General features: G+C 35.8%; 1 protein-coding gene across 10 annotated transcripts in view; it reads left to right on the top strand.

Moving 5' to 3' along the window:
- The window catches only part of FANCL (FA complementation group L), an 89,369-nt gene that overhangs the window by 32,573 nt on the left and 30,419 nt on the right, over positions 1–26,377 (top strand). For 9 of the 10 annotated variants that reach the window (XM_059891484.1, XM_010809984.4, XM_005212669.5 and 6 more), the window contains 2 exons: positions 18,365–18,458; positions 23,253–23,321. In XM_059891484.1, the coding sequence (XP_059747467.1) occupies positions 18,365–18,458; positions 23,253–23,321 (163 nt within the window). The remainder of the gene's footprint in view (positions 1–18,364; positions 18,459–23,252; positions 23,322–26,377) is intronic. The other variant, XM_010809985.4, reaches the window with a different exon arrangement.

Below are 26,377 nucleotides of genomic sequence, written 5' to 3'. Positions count from 1 at the left end.
ATGAAAAATTGCCAGAATATTAGGCCCCAGTCTCTGACCCTAACTTTTCACCAGATTCTGGGTAAGTCTCTTATTTTTATTCCTCTATTCTCATGAGATTGCCAGAAATGCTGCTGCGTTGGTTTTTGTTCTTTTGTTTCTGTTTGTTTGTTTGGCTACTTGTAACTCTCTGCTTGCCCCATTTCCTCAGATCCTCCTTTTCTTCCCCTGGGGGAATTGCTAGATACTGTGAGGGAAAAATGGCTGAAGCGTTGTCTTACCTCTCCTCTGTTCCCCCTTCTTCAGGACCTTGGTCTGTCAAGTCCTGGTTGCCTTAGCAATTTTCTGACACCTTGAAACTTTCTTTTTCTTTTCCTTGTCATCAGGCTGCTTTAGTTGTTCTCGTTGGAAGTTGTGGTCTAAGGTACTCCATTTTTTATCCAGAAATGGATGTTATGTATAATTTTAAAGGTACCATTATGGTGAAATTGAGAACTGGTTAGTGCATATTCATGAAATTAACCTTATCTGATAAGGTGTCATTCCTGAATAGGATTTGGGATAGAGACAGAGAAGACAAGTAATGCATTGAGGTGCACTTTTAACAATCCTGCTGAAGTTAAAAAGATTTTTCTTCAAGCATTGATGTCCTGAAAGTGAAAGTTGCTCAGGCATGTCCTACTGTTTGCAGCCCCATGGAACTGTAGACCCGGCTTCTCTGTCCATGGAGTTCTCTTGGCAAGAATATTGGAGTGGGTAGCCATTCCCTTCTCCAGGGTATCTTTCTGACCCACGGATCGAACCCAGGTCTCCTGCATTGCAGGCAGATTCTTTAACATCTGAGCCATTGATGTCATGGACGTGATTATTCTTTGGATTTGAATTGATAGAAGAGAAAAATTACTTTGACTTATTTTCTGATGCTTAAATATTAAGATTTTAGTGTTTAGAAGATAGGGATGTAGGAAGGCCTTGGAAAGGGAAGAAGCAATGTTCTTGTTTTATTTCTGTTATTTTGATAGTTTGAGGCAATTTCTAAGTAGATGTCACATTATTGGGAGAACTCCAATAATGAGTATTAGTTGAAGCATTGAGTATGCGAATATCAGATTTTTGAATAATTTAGTTTTTTCCACCTATTGTTTATCAGATGCCTATAATATAAGGCAGTGAAGATACACAGTCAAGACTTAAGATGCCTCATGGAACTTACATCTAGTAGAAGACTCAGAATTTAAGTAGATGATTCCAGTAGTACTTAATTCTAACCCAGGTAGATACTATGGAATATACTTAAAGGATTTTTTGAGATCTGTTAGCAACAAAGTTAGAAGTAGTGCAAGTATATAAAATATTTTATGGAATAAGTGTTTTTATAGATACATAGAAAGTACTGACTTTTGCTTTGCTTTATATATATTCTTCTGATATGGGAGAAAAAAAGAAATAGGTTTCTAACTCAGATAATAGATGAAAGCCAAGGTAAGGATATGAATACTCTGCTGTAGCATTCATCACAGTATTAGTGTTTGTCTTCTCTTTAGACTAAGGTTATTATATATAGGAAATTCCAATTATAAGTTCCTGCTAGCTACTTTATGCTGCTTCTAAGTCACTTCAGTCATGTCCGACTCTGTGCGACCCCATAGACGGCAGCCCACCAGGCTTCCCCGTCGCTGGGATTCTCCAGGCAAGAACACTGGAGTGGGTTGCCATTTCCTTCTCCAATGCATGAAAGTGAAAAGTGAAAGTGAAGTCGCTCAGTCGTGTCCGACTCTGTGCGACCCCATGGACTGCCGCCTACCAGGTTCCTCCGTCCATGGGATTTTCCAGGCAAGAGTACTGGAGTGGGGTGCCGTTCCTATTTAATTCTCCGAAAAAGTTTCAAGATGTATATTTTTATCCCCAACTTTGCTTATAAGATGCGTGTACATGGCCAAGGCTGGCTGCATAACAGTGCTCTGGTATTTGGCTTGATGATGCTTCTTGGAGTTGTGCTCTGGAGATGGCTCTGATATGGAGCCTTTAGTAAAGCTCCCTCAAGTAATTGGACATAGATTTTATTAGTTTCAGCCTCAAAGTGTGACTCTCCTTATGGAAAAAATTTGCCATGTGAAAAAAATGATAGTTTTCAAATCTGTTGCTTAGATTTATGAAAAATCATAGTTTAATTATAGTAATTAGGATGCATGATTGAATTAGAATATACCTGCTGTTACCTAATCATTTGTTTCATAGTCTTTACAAATAATGTGTAGCAGAAGAGAAGTTATCTGCATGGATTGTGAGAAGCCATATAGTAAGGTTTTGTCAGTATTTATCCACCACTGTCTGGCAAAGCAAAAACATCTTTCAATTTTATTTTTGTGAGTTAATTCTTAAATCAGGCCTAGTACACTTGAGACACTGACACTACTGGATTTCAGGACCCATGGAGTTAAAAATGAGACCTGAACCACTGTCTTCATGCTTTTTTGAGGCCCTGCCTGAGCCGCTGGCCAACTTCTTAATTTAAAATATTTTTAAAAATAACATACATAATTATTTGCATGACAAATGGATATAAATGGATTTTCAAACTCTCATGATTCCTCGACCATGTCAATACAGTCTATATTTTACTTCCACTCTAAATAATAATCTTGTAGATTTGTTAGTGGAATAGTAAAATCCAATCATAAAAGAAGGATTTTTTTTTAAGGTAAGGAAAACTTAGTTGTGTTTTTAAATTACATACTTGACATATGTAATCAACTCTATAGGATCAGGTTTTGTGGAAAAAAAACAAAAAACAAAAAACTAAAGTTAGAAAAAAGGAAATATTTAAAATATGATTGAAATCTTTCCTTTACTCTCTATATTTGTGTACCTTTCTAATAGAAACACAGTGAGAAATAGTGCTGATCTTAAGTTTGATTGCTATTGTTATAATTTCTATACTTGCTTCAACTTTCATAAGAACACACGAAAAACACAAGTTGTCCTAGGGTAAAATGAAGTTGTGGATAATTTTGGGTTTTATAACTGGCTCAAAAAACTGAGTGATGCAAAAAAGTGTCATGATAGCTTTCTGTTAACTTTTGCTTGTGTTGTGTTATAGAATGGCTCATTAAAAGAGTAAGAATTAAGCAGAATCCTTAGGGTTTAACAGGATTTTCTGCTTGGTATTAAGGATGTCCTGAAGTTGAAAGCATTGTTTGCTTTTCATTATGTTGGTGCAAAAATAATTGCGGTTTTGCACTGTTGAAGTTTGACATTTGATATTAAAATACATTTAATGTGGTTAAGTTATACATCATTTTAATTTACATTTCTCACTTTACATTTTTTTTTTGCTAATGACATTCAGTTCAGTTCAGTTCAGTTAGTCACTCAGTCATGTCTGACTCTTTGCGACCCCATGAATTGCAGCACACCAGGCCTCCCTGTCCTTCACCAACTCCCAGAGTTGACCCAACTCACGTCCATCGAGTCAGTGATGCTATCCAGCCATCTCATCCTCTGTCGTCCCCTTCTCCTCCTGCCCCCAATCCCTTCCGGCATTACAGTCTTTTCCAAGTCAACTCTTCACATGAGGTGGCCAAAGTATTGGAGTTTCAGCTTTAGCATCATTCCTTCCAAAGAAATCCCAGGGCTGATCTCCTTCAGAATGGACTGGTTGGATCTCCTTGCAGTCCAAGGGACTCTAAAGAGTCTTCTCCAACACCACAGTTCAAAAGCATCAATTCTTTGGCGCTCAGCCTTCTTCACAGTCCAATTCTCACATCTATACATGACCACTGGAAAAACCATAGCCTTGACTAGACGAACCTTTGTTGGCAAAGTAATGTCTCTGCTTTTGAATATGCTGTGTAGGTTGGTCATAACTTTCCTTCCAAGGAGTAAGCATCTTTTAATTTCATGGCTGCAGTCACCATCTGCACTGATTTTGGAGCCCCAAAAAATAAAGTCTGACACTGTTTCCACTGTTTCCCCATCTATTTCCCATGAAGTGATGGGATCAGATGCCATGATCTTCATTTTCTGAATGTTGAGCTTTAAGCCAACTTTTTCACTCTCCACTTTCACTTTCATCAAGAGGCTTTTGAGTTCCTCTTCACTTTCTGCCATAAAGGTGGTGTCATCTGCATATCTGAGGTTATTGATATTTCTCCCGACAATCTTGATTCCAGCTTGTGCTTCTTCCAGCCCAGCGTTTCTCATGATGTACTCTGCATATAAGTTAAATAAGCAGGGTGACAATATACAGCCTTGAAGTACTCCTTTTCCTATTTGGAACCAGTCTGTTGTTCCATGTCCAGTTCTAACTGTTGCTTCCTGACCTGCATACAAATTTCTCAAGAGGCAGGTCAGGTGGTCTGGTATTCCCATCTCTAGAAGAATTTTCCACAGTTTATTGTGATCCACACAGTCAAAGGCTTTGGCATAGTCAATAAAGCAGAAATAGATGTTTTTCTGGAACTCTCTTGCTTTTTCCATGATCCAGCGGATGTTGGCAATTTGATCTCTGGTTCCTCTGCCTTTTTTAAAACCAGCTTGAACATCAGGAAGTTCATGGTTCACATATTGCTGAAGCCTGGCTTGGAGAATTTTGAGCATTACTTTACTAGCGTGTGAGATGAGTGCAATTGTGTGAAAGTTTGAGTATTCTTTGGCATTGCCTTTCTTTGGTATTGGAATAAAAAGTGACCTTTTCCAGGCCTGTGGCCACTGCTGAGTTTTCCAAATTTGCTGGCATATTGAGTGTAGCACTTTCACAGCATCATCTTCCAGGATTTGAAACAGCTCAACTGGAATTCCATCACCTCCACTAGCTTTGTTCATAGTGATGCTTCCTAAGGCCCACTTGACTTCACATTCCAGGATGTCTGGCTCTAGGTCAGTGATCACACCATGGTGATTATCTGGGTCATGAAGATCTTGTTTGTACAGTTCTTCTGTGTATTCTTGCCACCTCTTCTTAATATCTTCTGCTTCTTTTTTTTTTTTTTTTATTTATTTATTTTTTTTATCTTCTGCTTCTGTTAGGTCCATACCATTTCTGTCCTTTATTGTGCCCATCTTTGCATGAAATGTTCCCTTGATATCTCTAATTTTCTTGAAGAGATCTCTAGTCTTTCCCATTCTGTTGTTTTCCTCTATTTCTTTGCATTGATCGCTGAAGAAGGCTTTCTTATCTCTTCTTGCTATTCTTTGGAACTCTGCATTCAGATGCTTATATCTTTGCTTTTCGCTTCTCTTCTTTTCACAGCTATTTGTAAGGCCTCCCCAGATTGCCATTTTGCTTTTTTGCATTTCTTTTCCATGGGGATAGTCTTGATCCCTGTCTCCTGTGCAGTGTCACGAACCTCAGTCCATAGTTCATCAGGCACTCTATCTATTAGATCTAGGCCCTTAAATCTATTTCTCACTTCCACTGTATAATCATAAGGGATTTGATTTCAGTCATACCTGAATGGTCTAGTGGTTTTCCCTACTTTCTTCAGTTTAAGTCTGAATTTGGCAATAAGGAGTTTATGATCTGAGCCACAGTCAGCTCCTGGTTTTGTTTTTGCTGACTGTATAGGGCTTCTCCATCTTTGGCTGCAAAGAATATAATCAGTCTGATTTCGGTGTTGACCATCTGGTGATATCCATATGTAGAGTCTTCTCCTATGTTGTTGGAAGAGAGTGTTTGCTATGACCAGTGTATTCTCTTGGCAAAACTCTACTAGCCTTTGCCCTGCTTCATTCTGTATTCCAAGGCCAAATTTGCCTGTTACTCCAGGTGTTTCTTGACTTCCTGCTTTTGCATTCCAGTGCCCTATAATGAAAGGGACTTCTTTTTGGGGGTGTTATTTCTAGAAGGTCTTGTAGGTCTTCATAGAACTGTTCAATTTCAGCTTTTTCAGCATTACTGGTTGGGGCATAGACTTAGATTACTGTGATATTGAATGGTTTTGCCTTGGAAATGAACAGAGATCATTCTGTCATTTTTGAGATTGCATCCAAGTACTGCATTTCAGACTCTTTTGTTGACCATGATGGCTACTCCATTTCTTCTGAGGTATTCCTGCCCACAGTAGTAGATATAATGGTCATCTGAGTTAAATTCACCCATTCCAGTCCATTTTAGTTCGTTGATTCCTAGACTGTCGACATTCACTCTTGCCATCTCTTGTTTGACCACTTCCAATTTGCCTTGATGCATGGACCTGACATTCCAGGTTCCTATGCAATATTGCTCTTTATAGCATCGGACCTTGCTTCTATCACCAGTCACATCCACAGCTGGGTATTCTTTTTGCTTTGGCTCCATCCCTTCATTCTTTCTGGAGTTATTTCTCCACTGATCTCCAGTAGCATATTGGGCACCTACTGACCTGGGGAGTTCCTCTTTCAGTATCCTATCATTTTGCCTTTTCATACTTTTCATGGGGTTCTCAAGGCAAGAATACTGAAGTGGTTTGCCATTTCCTTCTCCAGTGGACCACATTCTGTCAGGTCTCTCCACCATGACCCGCCCATCTTGGGTTGCCCCACGGGCATGGCTTAGTTTCATTGAGTTAGACAAGGCTGTGGTCCTAGTGTGATTAGATTGACTAGTTTTCTGTGAGTATGGTTTCAGTGTGTCTGCCCTCTGATGCCCTCTTGCAACACCTACCGTCTTACTTGGGTTTCTCTTACCTTGGGTGTGGGGTATCTCTTCATGGCTGCTGTTTATTTTAGACCATGGAAATGATGTTAGACAAAAAGAAATTCGAGTGATTTTCTTATTTGAGTTCAAAATGGGCCATAAAGCAGGGGAAACAACTCACAACATCAAAAATGCATTTGGCCAAGAAAATGCTAACTGAACATGTAGTGCAGTGGAAGTTCAAAAAGGTTTGCAAAGGAGATAATAGCCTTGAAGATGAGTGTAGTGGCAGGCCATCGGAAGTTGACAGCAACCAGTTGAGAGCATCATTGAAGCTGATCCTCTTACAACTACATGAGAAGTTGCTGAAGAACTCAACATCAACCATTCTACAGTCATGAGGCATTTGAAGAAAATTGGAAAGGTGAGAAAACTCAATAAGTGGGTGCATCATGAGCTGACCACAGATTAAAAAAAATCATCATTTTGAAGTGTGGTCTTCTCTTATTCTGTGCATCAACAATGAACCATTTCTCCATCAGATTGTGACATGTGACAAAAAGTGGATTTTATATGACAACTGGTGATGACCAGCTCCACGGTTGGACTGAGAAGAAGCTCCAAAGCACTTCCCAAGGCCAAACTTCCACCCAAAAAAGGTCTCGGTCAGTGTTTGATGGTTGTTTGGTGGTCTGCTGACAGTCTGATTCAGTACAAGTTTCTGAATCGTAGTGAAACCACTGTATCTGAGAAGTATGCTCAGCAAATCAATAACTGTGGAAAACTTCAATGCTTTCAGCTGGCATTGATTAACAGGACCCAGTTTTTGAGCAAGTTGCACAACCAATGCTTCAAAAGTTGCATTAATTGGGTTACGAGGTTTTGCCTCATCCTCCATATTCACCTGACCTCTTGCCAACCAACCATTTCTTCAAGCAACTTTTTGTAGGGAAAACGCTTCTACAACCAGCAAGAGGCAGAACATGCTTTCCAAGAGTTGATCGAATCCCGAGGCATGGCCTTTTGCACTACAGGAATAAACAAAGTTATTTTTCCTTGACAAAAATGTGTTGATTGTAATGATTCCCTATTTTGATGAATAAAAATGTGTTTGAGCCTAGTTAAAATTATTTAAAATTCACTGTCCAAAACTGTAATTAAATTTGCACCAACATAATAGAATGGTTGATTTGTATCTCACTTTACCTAGGATTGGAGAAGGTGATGGCACCCCACTCCAGTACTCTTGCCTGGAAAATCCCATGGATGGAGGAGCCTGGTAGGCTACAGTCCATGGGGTCGCTAAGAGTTGGACACGACTGAGCAACTTCCCTTTCACTTTTCACTTTCATGCATTGGAGAAGGAAATGGCAACCCACTCCAGTGTTCTTGCCTGGAGAATCCCAGGGGCAAGAGAGCCTGGTGGGCTGACGTCTATGGGGTCACACAGAGTCGGACACGACTGAAGTGACTTAGCAGTAGCAGTTACCTAGGATAATCCTAACTAATTCCTTTTATCTTGGCCGATTTTAGTCTCAAATGTGTCCCAGTACAGTTCAGTTCAGTTGCTCAGTCATGTCCGACTCTACAACCCCATGGACTGCAGCATGCCAGGTCTCCCTGTCCATCAACAACTCCCAGAGTTTACTCAGACTCATGTCCGTTGAGTTGGTGATGCCATCCAACCGTCTCATCCTCTGTCATCCCTTTCTCCTGCCGCCTTCAATCATTCCCAGTATCAGGGTCTTTTCCAGTGAGTCAGTTCTTTGCATCAGGTGGCCAAAGTATTTCAGTTTCAGCTTCAGCATCAGTCCTCCAATGAATATTCAGGACTGATTTCCTTTAGGATGGACTGGTTGGATCTCCTTGAAGTCCAAGGGACTCTCAAAAGTCTTCTCCAACACCACAGTTCAAAAGCATCAATTCTTCAGCGCTCAGCTTTCCTTATAGTGCAACTGTCACATCCATGCATGACTACTGGAAAAACCATAGCCTTGACTAGATGGACCTTTGTTGCAAGGTAATGTCTCTGCATTTTAATATGCTGTCTAGGTTGGACATAACTTTTCTTCCAAGGAGCAAGTGTCTTTTAATTTCATGGCTGCAGTCACCATCTGCAGTGATTCTGGAGCCCAAAAAAATAAAGTCTGTCACTGTTTCCATTGTTTTCCCATCTGTTTGCCATGAGGTGATGGGATCAGATGCCATGGTCTTAGTTTTCTAAATGTTGAGTTTTAAGCCAACTTTTTCAGTCTCCTCTTTCACTTTCATCAAGAGGCTCTTTAGTTCTTCTTCACTTTCTGCCATGCAGGTGTCATCTGCATATCTGAGGTTATTGATATTTCTCCTGTAAATCTTTGATTCCGGGTTATGCTTCATCCAGTCCAGCATTTCTCATAATGTACTCTGCGTATAAGTTAAATAAGCAGGGTGACAGTATACAGCTTTGACGTACTCCTTTCCCTATTTGGAACCAGGCTGTAGTTTCGTGTCCAGTTCTAACTGTTGCTTCTTGATCTGCATATGGTTTTCTCAAGAGGCAGGTAAGGTGGTCTGGTATTCCTATCTCTTGAATAATTTTCCACAGTCTATTGTGATCCACACAGTGAAAGGCTTTGGCATAGTCAATAAAGCAGAAATAGATGTTTTTCTGGAACTCGGTTGCTTTTTCAGTGATCCAGTGGATGTTGGCAATTTGATCTCTGGTTCCTCTGCCTTTTCTAAAACCAACTTGAACATCTGGAAGTTCACATTTCACGTACTGTTGAAGCCTGGCTTGGAGAATTTTGAGCATTACTTTGGTAGCGTGTTAGATGAGTGCAATTGTGCGGTAGTTTGAGCATTCTTTGGCATTGCCTTTCTTTAGGATTGGAATGAAAACTGACCTTTTCCAGTCCTGTGGCCACTGCTGAGTTTTTCAAATTTGCTGGCATATTGAGTGCAGCCCTTTCACAGTATCATCTTTCAGGATTTGAAACAGCTCAACTGGAATTCCATCACCTTCACTAGCTTTGTTCATAGTAATGCTTCCTACAGCTCACTTGACTTCACATTCCAGGATGCCTGGCTCTAGGTGAGTGATTTCACCATCGTGATTATCTTGGTCATGAAGATCTTTTTTGTACAGTTCTTCTGTGTATTCTTTCCAACTCTTTATAATATCTTCTGCTTCTGTTAGGTCCATACCATTTCTGTCCTTATTGAGCCCATCTTTGCATGAAATGTTCCCTTGATATCTCTTATTTTCTTGAAGAGATCTCTAGTCTTTCCCATTCCATTGTTTCCCTCTATTTCTTTGCATTTTTCATTGAGGAAGGCTTTCTTACCTCTCCTTGCTATTCTTTGGAACTTTGCATTCAAATGGGTATATCTTTACTTTTCTCCTTTGCCTTTCACTTCTCTTCTTTTCACAGCTATTTTTAAGGCCTCCTCAGACAACCATTTTGACTTTTTTCATTTTCTTTTTCTTAGGGATGGTCTTGATCTCTGCCTCCTGTACAATGTCACAAACCTCCATCCATAGTTTTTCAGGTACTCTGTCTATCAGATCTAATCTCTTGAATCTATTTCTTACTTCCACTGTATAATCATAAGGGATTTGATTTAGGTCCTACCTGAATGGTCTAGTGGTTTTCCCTTCTTTCTTCAGTTTAAGTCTGATTTGGCAATAAGAAGTTCATGATCTGAGCCACGGTCAGCTTCTGGTCTTGTTTTTGCTGACTGTATAGGGCTTCTTCATCTTTGGCTGCAAAGAATATAATCAGTCTGATTTCAGTGTTGACCATCTGGTGATGTCCATGTGTTGAGTCTTCTCCTATGTTGTTGGAAGAGAGTGTTTGCTATGACCAGTGTATTCTCTTGGCAAAACTCTACTAGCCTTTGCCCTGCTTCATTCTGTACTCCAAGGCCAAATTTGCCTGTTACTCCAGGTGTTTCTTGACTTCCTGCTTTTGCATTCCAGTGCCCTATAATGAAAGGGACTTCTTTTTGGGGGTGTTATTTCTAGAAGGTCTTGTAGGTCTTCATAGAACTGTTCAACTTCAGCTTTTTAGCATTACTGGTTGGGGCATAGACTTAGATTACTGTGATATTGAATGGTTTTGCCTTGGACATGAACAGAGATCATTCTGTCATTTTTGAGATTGCATCCAAGTACTGCATTTCAGAGTCTTGACTATGATGGCTACTCCATTTCTTCTAAGGGATTCTTGCCCACAGTAGTAGATATAATGATCATGTGAGTTAAATTCACCCATTCCAGTCCATTTTAGTTCTCTTGATGAACATCCTAAGATGTTGATGTTCACTCTTGTCATCTCCTGTTTGACCACATCCAGTTTGCCTTGATTCATGGGCCTAACATTCCAGATTCCTATGCAGTATTGCTCTTCACGGTATCAGACTTTACCTCATGGGACTGGGGAAACAGACGCTTGGAGGGCACAAACAGAACCTTGAGTCCACCAGGAGAAAGTAGCAGTGACCCCATAAGACTGACCCAGACTTGCTCATGTGTGTCCAGGAGTCTCTGGTGGAGGTATGGGTTGGCGGTGGCCTGCTGTAGGGTTAGGGTCAGTGAGTGTAGCAGTGTGTGCATGGGACTTTCTGAAAGAGGTCACCATTATCTTCATTACTTCCACCATAGTTTGGCCTCAGGTCAAATAACAGGGAGGGAACACATCCCTGCCCATGGACAGGGAATTGGATTAAGGATTTACTGAGCATGGCTCTGCCCATCAGAAGAAGAACCAGTTTCCCCCTCAGTCAGTCTCTCTCATCAGCTGCTTATCCTTCTCCATCAAAGGGCAGACAGACTGAAAACCATAATCATGGAAAACTAAGCACTCTGATCACAGGGACCACAGTCTTGTCTAACTCAATGAAACTAAGCACCATGACTCATCAAGATGGATTAGTCATGGTGGAGAGTTCTAACAAAACATGGTCCACTGGAGAAGGGTATGGCAATCTACTTCAGTATTCTTGCCTTGAGAATCCTATGATCGGTATGAAAAGGCAAATGTGTCCCAGTTTGAAAGAAATGCAGTCATTTTGTATAGACTACCTTATGTTTAGCTATGGTTTTTCTGATAGCTTCCCTGATAGCTCAGTTGGTAAAGAAGCTGCCTGCAATTCAGGAAACCCCAGTTCGATTCCTGGGTGGGGAAGATCCTCTGGAAAAAGGATAGGCTACCCACTCCAGTATTCTTGGGCTTTCCTTGTGGCTCAGCTGGTAAAGAATCCACCTGCAGTGCCAGAGACTTGGGTTCAATCCCTGGGTTGTGAAGATCCCCTGGAGAAGGAAGAGGCTACCCACTCTAGTATTCTGGTCTTGACAATCCCATGGAACATTTAGTCCATGGGGTCACAAAGAGTTGGACATGACTGAGCGACTTTCACTTTCACTTTCATGGTTTTTCTAGTAGTCATGTACAGGTGTGAGAGTTCGGCCATAAAGAAGGCTGAGTGCTGAAGAATTGATGCTTTTGAATTGTGGTGCTGGAGAAGACTCTTGAGAGTCCCTTGGACAGCAGGGTGATCAAACCAGTCAGTCCGAAAGGAATTCAATCCTAAATATTCATTGGAATGACTTGATGCTAAAGCTGAAGCTCTGGAACTTTGGCCAACTGATGTGAGAAGCCTACTCATTGGAAAAGACCCTGATGCTGGGAATGATGGAAGGCAGGAGAAGTGGGTGACAGAGGATGAGATGGTTGGATGGCATCATCAACACCACGGATATGAGTTTGACCGAACCACAGGAGATAGTGAAGGACAGGGAAGCCTGACGTGCTACATTCCACGTGGTCGTAAAGAGGTGGACATGAGTTAGCAACTGAACAACAACAATGTTTGTTTTAGTAATCACATGACCCTAGAAAATTCAGAGATTAAATGATTCAGACAGGAGGTATGATCTGATGTTTTTGTCCCTTCTGGACAATATTATTTATCATTTAGAGTGAGTAAAATTAAACTATTTAGCCTTTCAAATTTGTTTTGGTAAAGAGTTAAATTTTAGTAAATTTGTTGTAATGCTGAAATATTGTCAACATATATTGAATTATATTTTTAGTTAAGTCCAGTGTTTTTGCAATAGACTTAATTCATTGATGGTGATATTTTCTGTAATTATCAGTGCATTTAAAAGAATTTTATAACATATTGGAAGAAATGGAGATACTTGTTAAGACTAAATTAATTACAGTAATTAGACAAGGCTTTAATTCTGGCTTATCAGCTGTGTGATCTTGGGCAAGTAACAACCTCTCAGAACCACAAAGTTTTCATTTTTTAAATGAAACCAATGATATTTAGTAATAAGGGTTGAAAAGAAATATAAGTTATGTGACTCAAATAATTCCTTCTGTAAAGTAAGTTTAAATTTCTTGAGAATGTAGTTCACCAAAAAGGTCCAACTACATGTGAGTTTTACAGCATATAGTTAGTGTCATGATTTAATTATCACAATAATTTTGTTGCATAACGCATAAGAACATAGATGTTAAAAGTATGACTTTGTTTCTGAATTACCTTTATAGAGTGCTTTTACCTCAAACGTATATCCAAATCACTGAACGCGAATTATTTGATACTGAAAAATTGTCTTTCTAAATTGGTAATATGTTTAGTGTATCTAAACAGAATTTGCTTTTATTGTATAAGACTTACATATGAATCAGTAAATATGAACCAGTCTGACAGCAACTTGTTTATGTTATTTGATACATAAAACATTGATACATCCATAGGTAAATATTAATAAAACTTAAATATTCCTTATTTTAAAAAAGTTACTTGATTGGAAGGCAAAACTTCCATGAAAAGGAGCTGTATGGTAGTTTTGAGAGAGGTGAAGTGTTTTTTCACTACAGATAATTTAGGAAGGTTCTTAGAGGAGGTGAACATTGGGAAAGTGTGGAAGGAATATAGAAAGCCTTAAAAGGGTGGGAATGGAGGAAAGAAGGCAGAGGTGATGGAAATGGGCAATTCATTTTTGGACTTCAGAGTGGATTGGTTGGTTGTGTAAGAGGATTAATATCAGGGTCAGACTGAAAGGTCTTAACTATTAAACTAAGGATTCTTTATATGCCAGGCGATGGGGACTCACTGGATTTTTTTGAGTAAATGGTTGATATGTCAATAAGATACTTGGAAAGATTATTTAGCAGAAGGCAGGATAGAGGTGTGGGGCTTCCAAGGTGGTGCAGTGGTAAAGCATCTGCCTGCCAATGCAGGAGACACAAGAGATGTTGGTTTGATCCCTGGGTTGGGAAGATTCCCTGGAGAAGGAAATGACAGCCCACTCCATTATCCTTGTCTGGAAAATCCCATAGACAGAGAAGCCTGGCATGCTACAGTCTCTGGGGGTCTCAAACAGTTGTACACAACTGAGTGAGCACACACACACAGAAAATATAGGAAGTTAAAATGTCAATTAGGGAAGTGATTTTTTGAAAAAGTTAATACTTAAGAATGGAAACAAATTGTGATGCTTTATTAAAACATGCAAGTCTTCAGTCTCCCTTTTGGTGTTATTACTTCATAAATGCATCTAGATATTTAAAGAAACTATAAAACAAGCTTTTGGTCAAAATAAATACCAAGTATTTCAAGAGATATAAAGCACATTCTTTTTGTTTTTCTGTATTGATAACATTCACCTATTAATCAGAACAACAAAAACCTCTCTAAAGTTTAAGTATCCCTTTCAAATGTTTAAAAAACTTAACTCTTTAAGTTTTAGTACCATTTACTTATTGTAAGCAGTAACTTATAAAGAAATGCAGCAAATGATAAATGGAAATTCAAGTGCAAAAAGTATAGTGTTTTCTTTGGATTTTATATTTTTGTTTTTATATTTTCTTAGTCAATTTTAGAATATGTCTAGCTAAGTAGTAGATACCTAGACTCCTTCTAAATATAAATTTTAAATATGATTTTATAGCTTCTCAAAAAAGTGAGTTTTCCAATAAAGTTCCCCAAATGTATTATTTAAATGAGTAGAAATTATTTCATATTGTTTAAATTGAGCTATCCAATTTAACAGTAAAATAGAACATTTAAAATAACTTTTTTAAAGAAAAACTGATTTTAATTTTATTTGTAAGAGCTTATTACTGCTTTTTCCTGTTTAACATCTATTCTGTAGGCCAAACATTAAGATATTCTTTTCTGTTGTGAATAGATAGAGATATATATTATGCTAGTTAAGGCACAGGCTGAGTTGCTGTTCACAAAAAACTCCAAATCCTTAGAGTTTCACACAAAACAAGTCATGTCCGACTCTTTGCAATCCCAGGGACTGCAGCCAGGCCTCTGTCTTCCTCACCATCTCCCACAGTTTGCCCAAGTTCATGTCCAGCCATCTCATCCTCTGTCACCCTCTTCTCCTTCTGCCTTCAATCTTTCCCAGCATCAGGGTCTTTTCCAATGAGTTGGCTAATATTGATATTTATATTAGCTACGTTTTAAGTCTTCCATAGCTACAGGTGTTTAATGGCCAGTCTTTGGACAGTGCAGATACCATCATCACAGAAAGTTCTGTTGGTCAGAGCTGTGTTAAGAGGTTGTTCTTAAAAATTCCATTTTTTGTTATGTTAGTAGAGAGAAGATATAAATACATACACTCTTCTCAGCATCTTGAATCTGGAATGTTGATGTCTTCAGGAAGTCAAAGTCTAAATGGAGTTTGATGGGTCATATTAGCCTAAGTTCTACACTATCGGAAGAGAGAATGGGAGGGGTGGTGGGAGGTACAGCCACTATTTGGTTACAAATGATCTGAACGGTGTACATATCACTTCTGCTTGTAGTACATTGGCCAGAATTTAATGATATGCTGATACCCAAGGGCAGCTGGAAAGGTTACTAGCTGGATGGAGTGTACTCAGCCAAAACTTGGTTTAGCTGGGAGTGGAGGCAGGGATCCTATTACCAAATGAAAGAAGCTAAGAATAATACTAGAGGACACTTGACAATCTAGGTCACATGTATTTAATATGATGATCACATTTAGTTTTCTCCATTTTCCTCAAAGTAGAATCATTGTGGGTAACCTGTTTCATTTTAAGTGACCTTGATGAGATTAACCTGAAATTGTTATTTTTTAAAGTTTGAATTATGTTTTACAGTTCAATGGAATTAACCTTATAATCCTTTTGATTCAGGGCAATACTTTGAGCATGAACCTGTTTTTCTCTAATGTATTATTTCTACATCTTAAACTTTGTGGCAAGATAATCTTTTGTTCCTGTGATTGCAAACAAAAGACTAGAACTTTAGTTTATTTCTGTCTTTTTTAATAGACGTTCTATAATTTTGAACATGTTGATGCCGAGCAGCAATGAGGAGTATGAAAAGTACTAGTTGGTGATTTAGTTTTTCCTTCTGTCTCCATGTTCCTTCTTGCTTTCTCTATGTGTATATATTCATCATGCTTCTAAACAATTTAGGGTTTATAATGGAAAGCAACAGGCTTTTTCCACACCACTTCCCATCCCTGGTCTTATTCTTTGAGACACTCTGAAATGTTCATGTTTATAAGTAACTTCTATATTTTTAAAAAATATCCCTATATTCAGCATTACTTGATTTATCAGAATTACATACTGATTAATTACTGTAATAAAAATAAACTTAGTTCATATACTACCTTCTCTCTCCCTTCATCACTATTCTTTTATTCTTCTATTAGCTTTACTATTTCTTAAACTTCTTACGTGTCTGCTTAAAGATGGTATCTCTTACTCTCAAATTAGCAATTACAAAATTCAGTGTTTCTAATCTTCCCTCCTCATATCTTTCCCCTTTCTACTTCTTAGTTTTTGTCGTCTCTCTTTTAAATTGCAATGATCAAATATATTTACATTCATTTCTGTAACTATAATTAAGTCTGCTAGCTTTGTCTATTGCTGAATTCTAAAAATTGTAATTAGTAAGCAGTTTAATTTTTTATGACTACATAAATATTTTTCACTGAAAAGCTAATGGTAGAGCAATTACCATTTTTAACATAGCTTTTATTGTTTATAATTGAGTTCAAAATTTCCTCTTCCCATTTTGGTTTCTTATATTTTTAAAAAATTTTCTTAATTTTTTCCCATATAAAAGCAATACCCTCTATTCTGTAGACTTTCTATTTTGGCCAGCCAGCTCCCTTCTAGAGTCTTATTTTTCTGTCTTCTGATCTGTTTTGTCAGTCAGTGCACTTCTGACCACTTTACATTTTTATAAAGTTTGTTGAAAATTTGCTTTGGTTGGTGCTTTTTGTAACTGTGGGTTTATGTATGTCTCTTTGAAATTCCACTTTTTGTATATGAGTAGAGAAGATGTAAATACATACATTCTTCTCAACATCTTGAATCTGGAGTGTTGATGTCTTCAAAGAGTCAGATGCCCATGTATCTAACCCTGACAGTCATATTGATAAAACATGCGATAAAGTCCTATGTTCTAAATTTTGGAGGGGAGGGGAATTTGTGATGTTTACAGATAAAGCTGAAAGAAAATAATGATTATCTATATAAATTCATTGATACTTTTATGTAAGTAGTCATTTCTAGAATAATTTTAGCTTCATTTGTTTTCTAAGACCTAGAGTTTTCATAGATTATGATAAATTTTTTTTCTGTTGATAAGGATTTTCTGTTTTACTTTTTATTCTATTATTCAAGATTTGTATTTTCAGTTTGAGATCTTTTCATTACAGATAGTAATCCACAGTTCTACTGCCCAGAATTTCTTGAAATTGACCTATTTTACTATTATATCTGGCCAGTGACTTAACAGCACAGAGTGTTTAAAAAAAAATGATTCTTGGGTTAGGAGGCTAATGTTAGTGTTGAACTCTAATAGGTTTTGCCATCAGTCTCGGTGATAAGTTGTACAATACTCTTAGGCTACTTTTTATCTTTACAAGAGAATGGTATTGTAAAAATGTCAAAAAAAATATCCACATGCCCAGTTCACCAGTAAATATACTGCTAAATTTGATCCTTTTTGGCAGTAGCTTATGCTACTCAAGGGACTGTATTTTTACAGAATGACATATTTCAAAGGGTATCGGTTTCCATTTGAGAAAATTCATGCATTTAGAGCAACTTAAAGCCAAAACAATTGTGCTTGTGCTATATGTTTAAAATATTAGTCATCTTGAATACATGCCCAGGTTAAATGTCAGAAGCTATATATTGCACAACAAGAAAATTTATTGTTGGGAGACCAGGTGGTACCTGTGCTTATACAGCACTTTCCTGAGAGGATCAGTTTGAGTATATGAACTAATATTAGCCAGGTGTTTGTACAGTAACATTATTGATAATAAAGGAGAAGTTCATTGAGGAGAAAAACAAATAAAGGAAGCATAAAAGTCTCATACTGTATAAAACTACAGAAATGGATCAAAGAGTTTGACAGGAAGTTTAATGTGTACATAAGTAGAGTCTGACAGGAACATGCTGTGTGTGCCAAAGGTTCCAGTGATGGAAAACCGAAACATAGTGCTCACTGACCACAGCATGAGCCTTGACACACGTTGTAAATAATCCGGAGATCTATGACTGCATTAGGCACTGGGCTGGTGTATTAACGGCAGTAAATCTATAGCAGCATAATGGGATGGCATGCAGAAATTCCTCTGATTAATTTTTGTAATGGATTAATAGGAATATAGCAAATATTTTCAATTCCTACCATCCCCCAACCTCTTCCTTCCCCCAGCCTCACCCTCCCCATTGTGATCTTTTTTTATTTCCTTCTACTCACCAGGCTTGTGTTTGTGGATCCTTGCTTTAGTACCATCAAGTTAAAAGCAGATGTTTCTGGTAGAGAGCATCTAATCACTGTCAAGTTGAAGGCGAAGGTATGTGCTTCGTTAGACTGTTACTCTGACCAGGAAATACCTTGTGAAGTGAATTCTGAAAATGTTTTTAATGTAAACAAGGTCTAGTTGCTTCTAAAAAAATGTATATATGACCCCTAAAGAAATTATTTTGGAATGCCTCTGATTTATTCATTAAGTTTCCCAAAGCCTAGATATAATTTCATGTCCCTGTTTTAGTTCAGATTTGATCAAATAAGGCTTGGCAGCTTCACAGTACCATAATGTTATGTTTGTAACACCCTATGTAGAAAAGAGTTGGAAGTTTCTGCTATTCCAAGTTCTACTGAAGAAGTCTTTTGTCTTCAACTTTTATTTTTTGATGAATTACCTTTGTTCTTATTTCTGACTTCCCACCACACCCCAAACACAGACCCATACATATGGATACTTTTTATTTTCTTGGCTGAAATTTTTTTACTTCTGGTTTTAAAAATTTTGCAGAGGTTATATACCTCTATTTATAGAGCCCTTACAGGCTTGTGATCTATAACTACTAATTTTATTGGCATAATGCATAGCTATTTTGTCATTTTTTAATTATACATTGTGAATTTTGAGAAATAAGTAGAACAAGCAAGTTCAGGATATTAATCATATACTTAGTAATCACTGGAGAAACATTAGAATTTGAGAAAACCAGGTCATCTAACTTTTTTTTTGTTCTTACAAGTCATCAATCAACTCTATTTCAGAAGATTATAGTGATGAAAAGATCAATTGTGTTTGTCCTTTTTAAAAATGTGTCTGGCATTTAAGCTTTTCATGAGAGAATTAATATATAAAGCTGCGCTGGGGTGACACAGAAAAGTTGATATCTTATAGTGCCTCTATATCAAACAAATTGAGAAACGACTCATTCTTTTCTTACACACTGAATGTTTATAGTTTTAAGATTCATATGTGATAAGTTTTGAGAAAATATTAGTGGGATATAAATATTAATTGTAAAATAAGTTCCATGAATATTTTTATTAAATGAAAGTGAAAACATTTCCTTTTTAATTAAAAAAAAATTTTTTTTTAAATCAAGGAGAAATCTGCCTTTATCCTTCCAAAGGTCACATACTGCCAGTGGCAAGGTTCTGTCAGTTTCTTCAGAGTTTTATTTGTTTTTTGTTTTTTTTTTTTTTAAATATTCTAGTATTTTGTACATTGAAAAAAGTTGCTGCTATGAAGACCAAAATGAAGAATTTAAAATACATCCTATCCTGATTCTGTTTTTTCTGATAGCCTCATTTCTTGCCATCTTTTCTACTGAGAATGATGTAAATCTTACCTCTATAAGATTTTATTATTAATTCTAATTAATGATATTTTTGATAGTATTCAGAGGGAGGATGTGTAGCCACTAGAATGGTCCATCCTCTCTGCTTTTTCTTAAAATTTTTCAAAGTAGATAAAGGTGACCCTTCTAATATTCCTCTGGAGAATATTTTCAGGTGTGAATTTCTGCAGCACCAATAGCTATAAAGCACTATTATGGATGCTCTGGCAAGAAAGAAGAGAAAGCTTTGAGTTTTTAAGAAATTAGGAAGAAAAATAATCTGCATTTTTTTAAAAAGTCAGAAACTAAATGAACTTATATTGGTATGACTTATTAGTCTTAATTTGTCCATTTAGTTCAACTTTCATAGAGACCAAAGTTGTCTTTCAGGTGTGGTAATTTTATTTCTTAAGAATATTTGGGATTGTCAGTTAAAAACAGTGAAAGCTAAAACTTACATGTTAAAGGGTCCTTAATACAATGCAAAATCTTAATCCAAACTGAATTTTATAGTGTCAGGCTTATTTTTTTGACAAACCTTGCAACATGGTTATTTTTGTAAATACACAAACCTGTTTCTTTTATCTGGTACTTTTTGATATCTAGTAATATGTTTGTTTTTATTCTTGAATACAACTCTACCAGTTCTGGCCCTCTGCCTCACTGTCTCCAAAAACCCACAAAGAAAATAATATAAATTCTGTCCAGACTTCCTCTATGAAAAGTGAACGTATAATCAAAAATAAATACCATAAGGAAATCAGTTGAATTTGGCATTTTTATGTGTATTTTTAATGCAGTATTTACAGTTCATCCTAAACCATAGTCTTTTCTTTATAAAAGAGGTAGCCCAGAGCTTCCTTAGCTTTGGTCAAGATCAGAACTGCTTGAAAAACAAATCATAGATGTTTCTGAGACTGGGCACTCTGATGACTATTTTTATAAATAGTCTGCTGCAATTTTATGTATTATTCTGCCAGGGAGTCCAGTCATGAATTGAGTTGGGTTAAATTTTTCCTTAGGAACGTATGCTATAGAGTCTAATAAATATTGTTTGTTATGAAAGTATATACTCAATATTATATAATTATATTCTCTTATAGTTATTAATTTGATTGAATTGTTTCAAGTGAGACTTGAAAAACTATATTAATTACTGTACCTATTTTTCAGTTTCTTTGTGTGGAGCTTTAGTTATTATTGTTAACTAGATTTCTAAAGTAAAACTTTGACAATCTCTAGTGGCTTGAAAAATACTGAATTTGATAGTCATTTTACAGTATCATACTTGGCTATATATATTATGGTTAGTGTTACTCAGTGGACATGAGTTTGAGTAAGCTCTGGGAGACGGTGAAGGAGAGGGAATCCTGGTGTGTTGTAGTCCATGGGGTTGCAAAGAGTCAGACATGACTGAGCGACTGATAACAATATAGACAACTCCAAAAATGAGTATCTAGGGATGCTACTGCATGAGTCATGTTAAATCATCCAGAATTATATAAATTCGTGCCTTTTAGGTTTGATACAGTTATGTAGTATTTATTATATAAACAGAATTGATCTTGAATGTGAATATAGTACAATATTTATACATTGACTTGGTGAAGCCAACTATTTATAGATCAGTCTAATTTATTGTATACATATTTGTATGTTTGCATAAATGTACCTAAATATATATCTGAATGTTATCTCATATATGTGGAATCATATTTATTTTAACCTGCTTTTTATTTAACTCCTTGTGGATCTCTCTTTTGTTTAATTCCTTGTGGCTCTCTTTATTAGTACATATGTGCCATTTAGTACCCTGAGCCCTATTTGAATGTAGGATCATAATTCTCTTTTAATATAATGTGCCATATATGCTTAATGATTTCCAAAGTTACAGGTACTTTTTACTGGGTTTATCTATTCTGTATACAGTAAACATTAAGTTCTTAACCTTGATTGATGATTGTTTAAATTAAAGAGTTGATATTGTTCATTGTCAGCCAAATAGACAAATAGCAGCAACTCAAGGTAAATTAAATGTTCCATTTTTGACCCAAGGAGGTTTTAAGTTTGTATTTTTTTTTTGGCAGAAAATTCACATTTTAGAGGGAAAAGAGATTTTACAATGCTTTTGGTTGTGTTCTATTATTTTTACATATAAAACAGCCAGAGAAGTTAAATGACTTGTCCAAGGTCAGGAGTTAATTAGCAGAACCATAAACCAAAGAAAGCTAAGATCTCTGCCTGCATTTACTTTGAGATAATCACATGACTTGTAAAAATTGCATGCAAATTGTTTTTCTAGTGATTGCAGCAGTTATAATCAGAAGAACATCATCTAATAGTTTGAATTGTCTGAAGTAGGGCTTCTTCTGTAATCTCAGCCAGATCTTCCTTTCTTCCCCCACAAGTTAGAGCATAGTTATATGTTTATATGGTTTCCTTGTATTTACCTTTGTGATATCAGTTCTGCATAGCCAGATTCCATTAGTTAGAGCATACAATGACAGGTTTATTTTTAGCCAGCCTGTCAAAATTAAATGTTAATTCTTTTTGAAGCATTGATTTCAAATGGGTTGATGTTTGTAACAAATACTGTTGTGATCATTTTTTGTGCCCTTTTGCTATGCAGAGAAGTAGTTAAAAATAAAAGGTTGAAAAAAGTGAAAGTCTAAAACTTAGGTTATTTTGTCAAATGAGAGAAAAGAGTTTTCCTAAAATGAGTTTTCTTTTTAGTAAATTTAGCTTTTTAAAGAAAAGAAGTGAGCATTTTAAAAATTAAATATGACTTTTAAGAATCCAAACTGAATCTTAGAGAAATCATATACTAGAATTCTCTAATAACAAAATTGAGTTTAAGGAAGCTATCTTTTGTCTTTGTTAATTTAGAATTGTGGTTAGTCCTTTGGCTGTCACTTCTTGTATAAAACTATTGGGGGATTAGTTTTCTGTTTATCAACCATGAAAAGATTTTTCTTAAAACTAATATTTTTTTTCCTTCTTTTTATTTGTCTTCTTGCTAAAATTAAATGCAACATTTGTTGTGGAAAATACTTTAATTGATAACTATATGTGTTCATTTTGTGCATTTCTTGATTCTTTTAACAAGTATTGCCTCTTTAAATAGTGACTGAGGCTGTTTGAGGTTAAATTTTAGACTGAAAAGAAATGAAATATCAACCATTTTGATTTTTCATTTTAAAGATAAAGAAACTGAGATTCAGTGTGGTTTGCCCCTCAAATCACATTAGCAGCTGCCCAGAAACTGACTTAATTCATTACTCTGTGTTCAAAACTGATTGGTTTGGCATCCCCACATCACTACACTTTGTACCTCTTGAGCTTGTTGACTGTTTATCGGCTCTTAACACCTTTATAATAGTAGATCCAAAATATATATGATACATTTGCATTTATAGAAATACTTTTCCTAATATATACAGTTTTCCTAAAATATTTATGTGAAATTGTCACAGTGAAACAAAAAGGACCCTAATTTTATGCTTTTTTAGTACCCTGCTGAATCACCAGATTGTGTTGTGGATTTTCCTGTTCCATTTTCTGTTTCCTGGACACCACAGGTAAATTCTTAAATTTATTTTAAGTAGCTAAAAAGCATTTTAAGTGGCCATTATAAAGTGGTTTTTTCAGTTTTCTTTAAACATTTATGAATAAACAGGATTTTGAGAGTGCTGCTTTCATATTTCCTAGCAGTTGATGTCCATTCTCCCTGCCCTCTGACTCTCCCCGCCTCCTTCCTCATCCTCCAAACACACCCACACAGACACCCCATTCAGCCTTTACATCTTTATGCTTCATTTTAAATAAACATGAAAAAGCTCTGTTGACAGAAATTGTCCTTTAATTTTAAATCTGAAGGAGCTCTTTTATAAAGCAGTGAGCAGTAGGTTAAAAATTGGGTGAAATTTTCCAGACATAATATCAGAGAATCTTTTTCAGAGGACAATGAGTTAAGACTGAAAATATAAATCCTGCCATTTCTATTCAGTTTTTATTGTTTTAAAGTATTTGTCCTTTGTTTGTCCTTGAACTTATACTATATTCTTTTTGCATATGCTTTGGAATATTCTTACTTTGATTCTTTCTCCTGCTCCTGTCAGTTTAATTTCTCAATACATTGGTGATATCTAACAAGTTAATGTATTTAAGAGTGCACTGTAAATTGTACCATTATGTAGATAAAACGTGGTATGATTATCAATAGTTCTGTCATCAACATTGACATGTGTGACTTTTAAACATCTGGCAGGATGGTGGTTAGGTTCAAAGAGAAATCTAATGACAGGTAATCTAATGTCTCACCAAGTAAGTCGATACCAAAATGAAGAGAATCTTTCTATTCTTATGCAAAGTGAAAAAAATTCCTAGTGACATTTAACAAATACTCTCTGAGTAGAGGCTACCCTTATTTTTGTTATGAAATTTTGGTAGGTTCAAGTGAAAATTTATGCTTACATTTAAATTCTAATATATAGAGTAAAGTAATTGTCTTGTTAGTTTAAAAAAAAAAAAAAAAAAGCCTAACAGCATTTACATTGTTTTATGAGGTTTCAAATATTAAATTATACCATCTACATTTAAAATATATTTTTGTCATTTTCTTCTTTAAAAACAAAACAGTCTCCCTCCTTCCAATAGAAATCAAGAAAACACAGCAAAATATAGGTGATGAAAAACACTATGATTTGCTTTTGGTATTGTGATATATGTTATAAATACATAAGAAATACTGTGGTTTTTTTTTTAAGAATTGGAATTGTACATAAATTGAATAGTTTTTGAAAAATATGACTATACATTTTCAGTTTTCCTCTATAAATTTTATATATTATGTGAGATCATGAGATAACATTGTACCTAGATTGTATTACTCTTTCCATATGTTATCTCTAGATTATAATTTAATATTTATCAAAATCCCAAGGTTGAAGAATGTTTTTGATTAATTTCCTAGTTTTCTTTTTTAACATGTTTAATCATGCAAGTTTTCCCCAGACTTTAATCTGCAAAGAAGTTCACATCTCCACAAAAGGACTGTTAGCAGTTACCTTATCCTGCCATTTAACAAAATTAGTTTGTGACTCTAACACTACAAAATCTTAAGAGCAATTTCTTCTAAATTTTGTGTCCCTCCTTAACACCAGCTAAGTACCTTGCACATACAAGCATGGAATAAGTGTTTATAATATTAATTCAAATCCAGATTTAGATTTAATTGTGTCATACGTCAGGTTTTCTATTTTGTATTAGTTCTAAGAATACACAATTAATTAGTAGTAACTGGAATTGCATCTTTTTTTTTTTTAATTAAAAGAACATATTAAAATTCTTAGTATAGTACAGATAAAAATTTAGATATCATTTTAACCACAACTCACATTTGACATGTTTAATATTTATCACATTTGTTTCAGATATATTTTTGTCTCTCTTTTAGGAATAAAATGTTCTGGGACTTAAAATTTTGTTCCTCTTCTACTCTCCTTTCCTTTCTTTCCTTCTGTCCCTTTCTAGAGGAAAATCTTTTGCCTGGAATTGATGTGTATGATATCCATGCATACTCTTTTGCTACATTTGTTTATGCCATATTCTATAGTATTTTCAGTCTTTTTTAAACAACGTTGTTTCTGAGATTCACCCATGATCTGTGCCTGTATAGTACATTTTAAGTGCTTTATATCATTTCATTATATGAATCCATCAGTTAGTTTATTCAGTGTCCTAATGATGTGGTTGATCATAATTTCTTGCACAATTTCTTACTAAACAGTGCTGCTGTAAACATCTTTCTATGTTTCCTTTTATACATGTGACACTTTTAGAATGGTTTATGCTTTGAAGTGGAAATGCTGGATTGTAAGGAGTGTACCTCTTTGAGATTACTAAACATTGCCAAGTTATTTTCCCAAATTTGTTGTATAGCTTTATACTCCTACCCAGCAATGCATAGTAATTTCTACTTTCCCACACCCTTTCTAAGTCATTCTGATTTTACTCTGATCCTAATTGCTATCAAGAACTGATACTCTTTATTGTTGTGTTTATAATCTTTGCCTACTTAAATTTTTGTCTTTTATTATAAGCAATCCTTACATACTTTGGATACTAATTATGTATTGGTTATATGGGATATAAGTGTCTTATCCCTGTGGCATGCTTTTTAACTTTGATATATTTTGTCAATCAGAAGTTTAATATTCAATGTGGTCACATTTATCAGTCTCTTCGTTGTGATTTCTGCTTTATGTGTCTTGAATGAGAAAATTTTTTGTATCTTGTTTTAAAAAGATATTCATTGAAAGTTTATTGTAAAAGTTATACTTTCTTCACATTTAAATATGAGATAGGAATTATATTTACACTTGCCTTTTTTACATATGCTTATAAAATTTGGATGTATCTTCATTTGTGGAGGTCTGATTTTATTTTTCTTTTCCATGTACTACTAAAATTGTCCATTGTTAGAGTTTAGCTGTACATTGTTAAGCATTTTGCTGCTATTTCCAGATGAACTCTTGAGTGTTTTAGACATGATGAAAGTGTTGGCAGTGTTAGTTTATGTTTGAAAGTGTGAAGCAACATCAAACTTCTTTGCTGTGTGTGATCTTTTTTCATT

Source organism: Bos taurus, chromosome 11, assembly GCF_002263795.3.
Source record: "Bos taurus isolate L1 Dominette 01449 registration number 42190680 breed Hereford chromosome 11, ARS-UCD2.0, whole genome shotgun sequence".
NCBI lineage: Eukaryota > Metazoa > Chordata > Mammalia > Artiodactyla > Bovidae > Bos > Bos taurus.
Note: the sequence above shows the minus strand (reverse complement) of the source record. Positions and strands in the feature narration are given on the sequence as shown.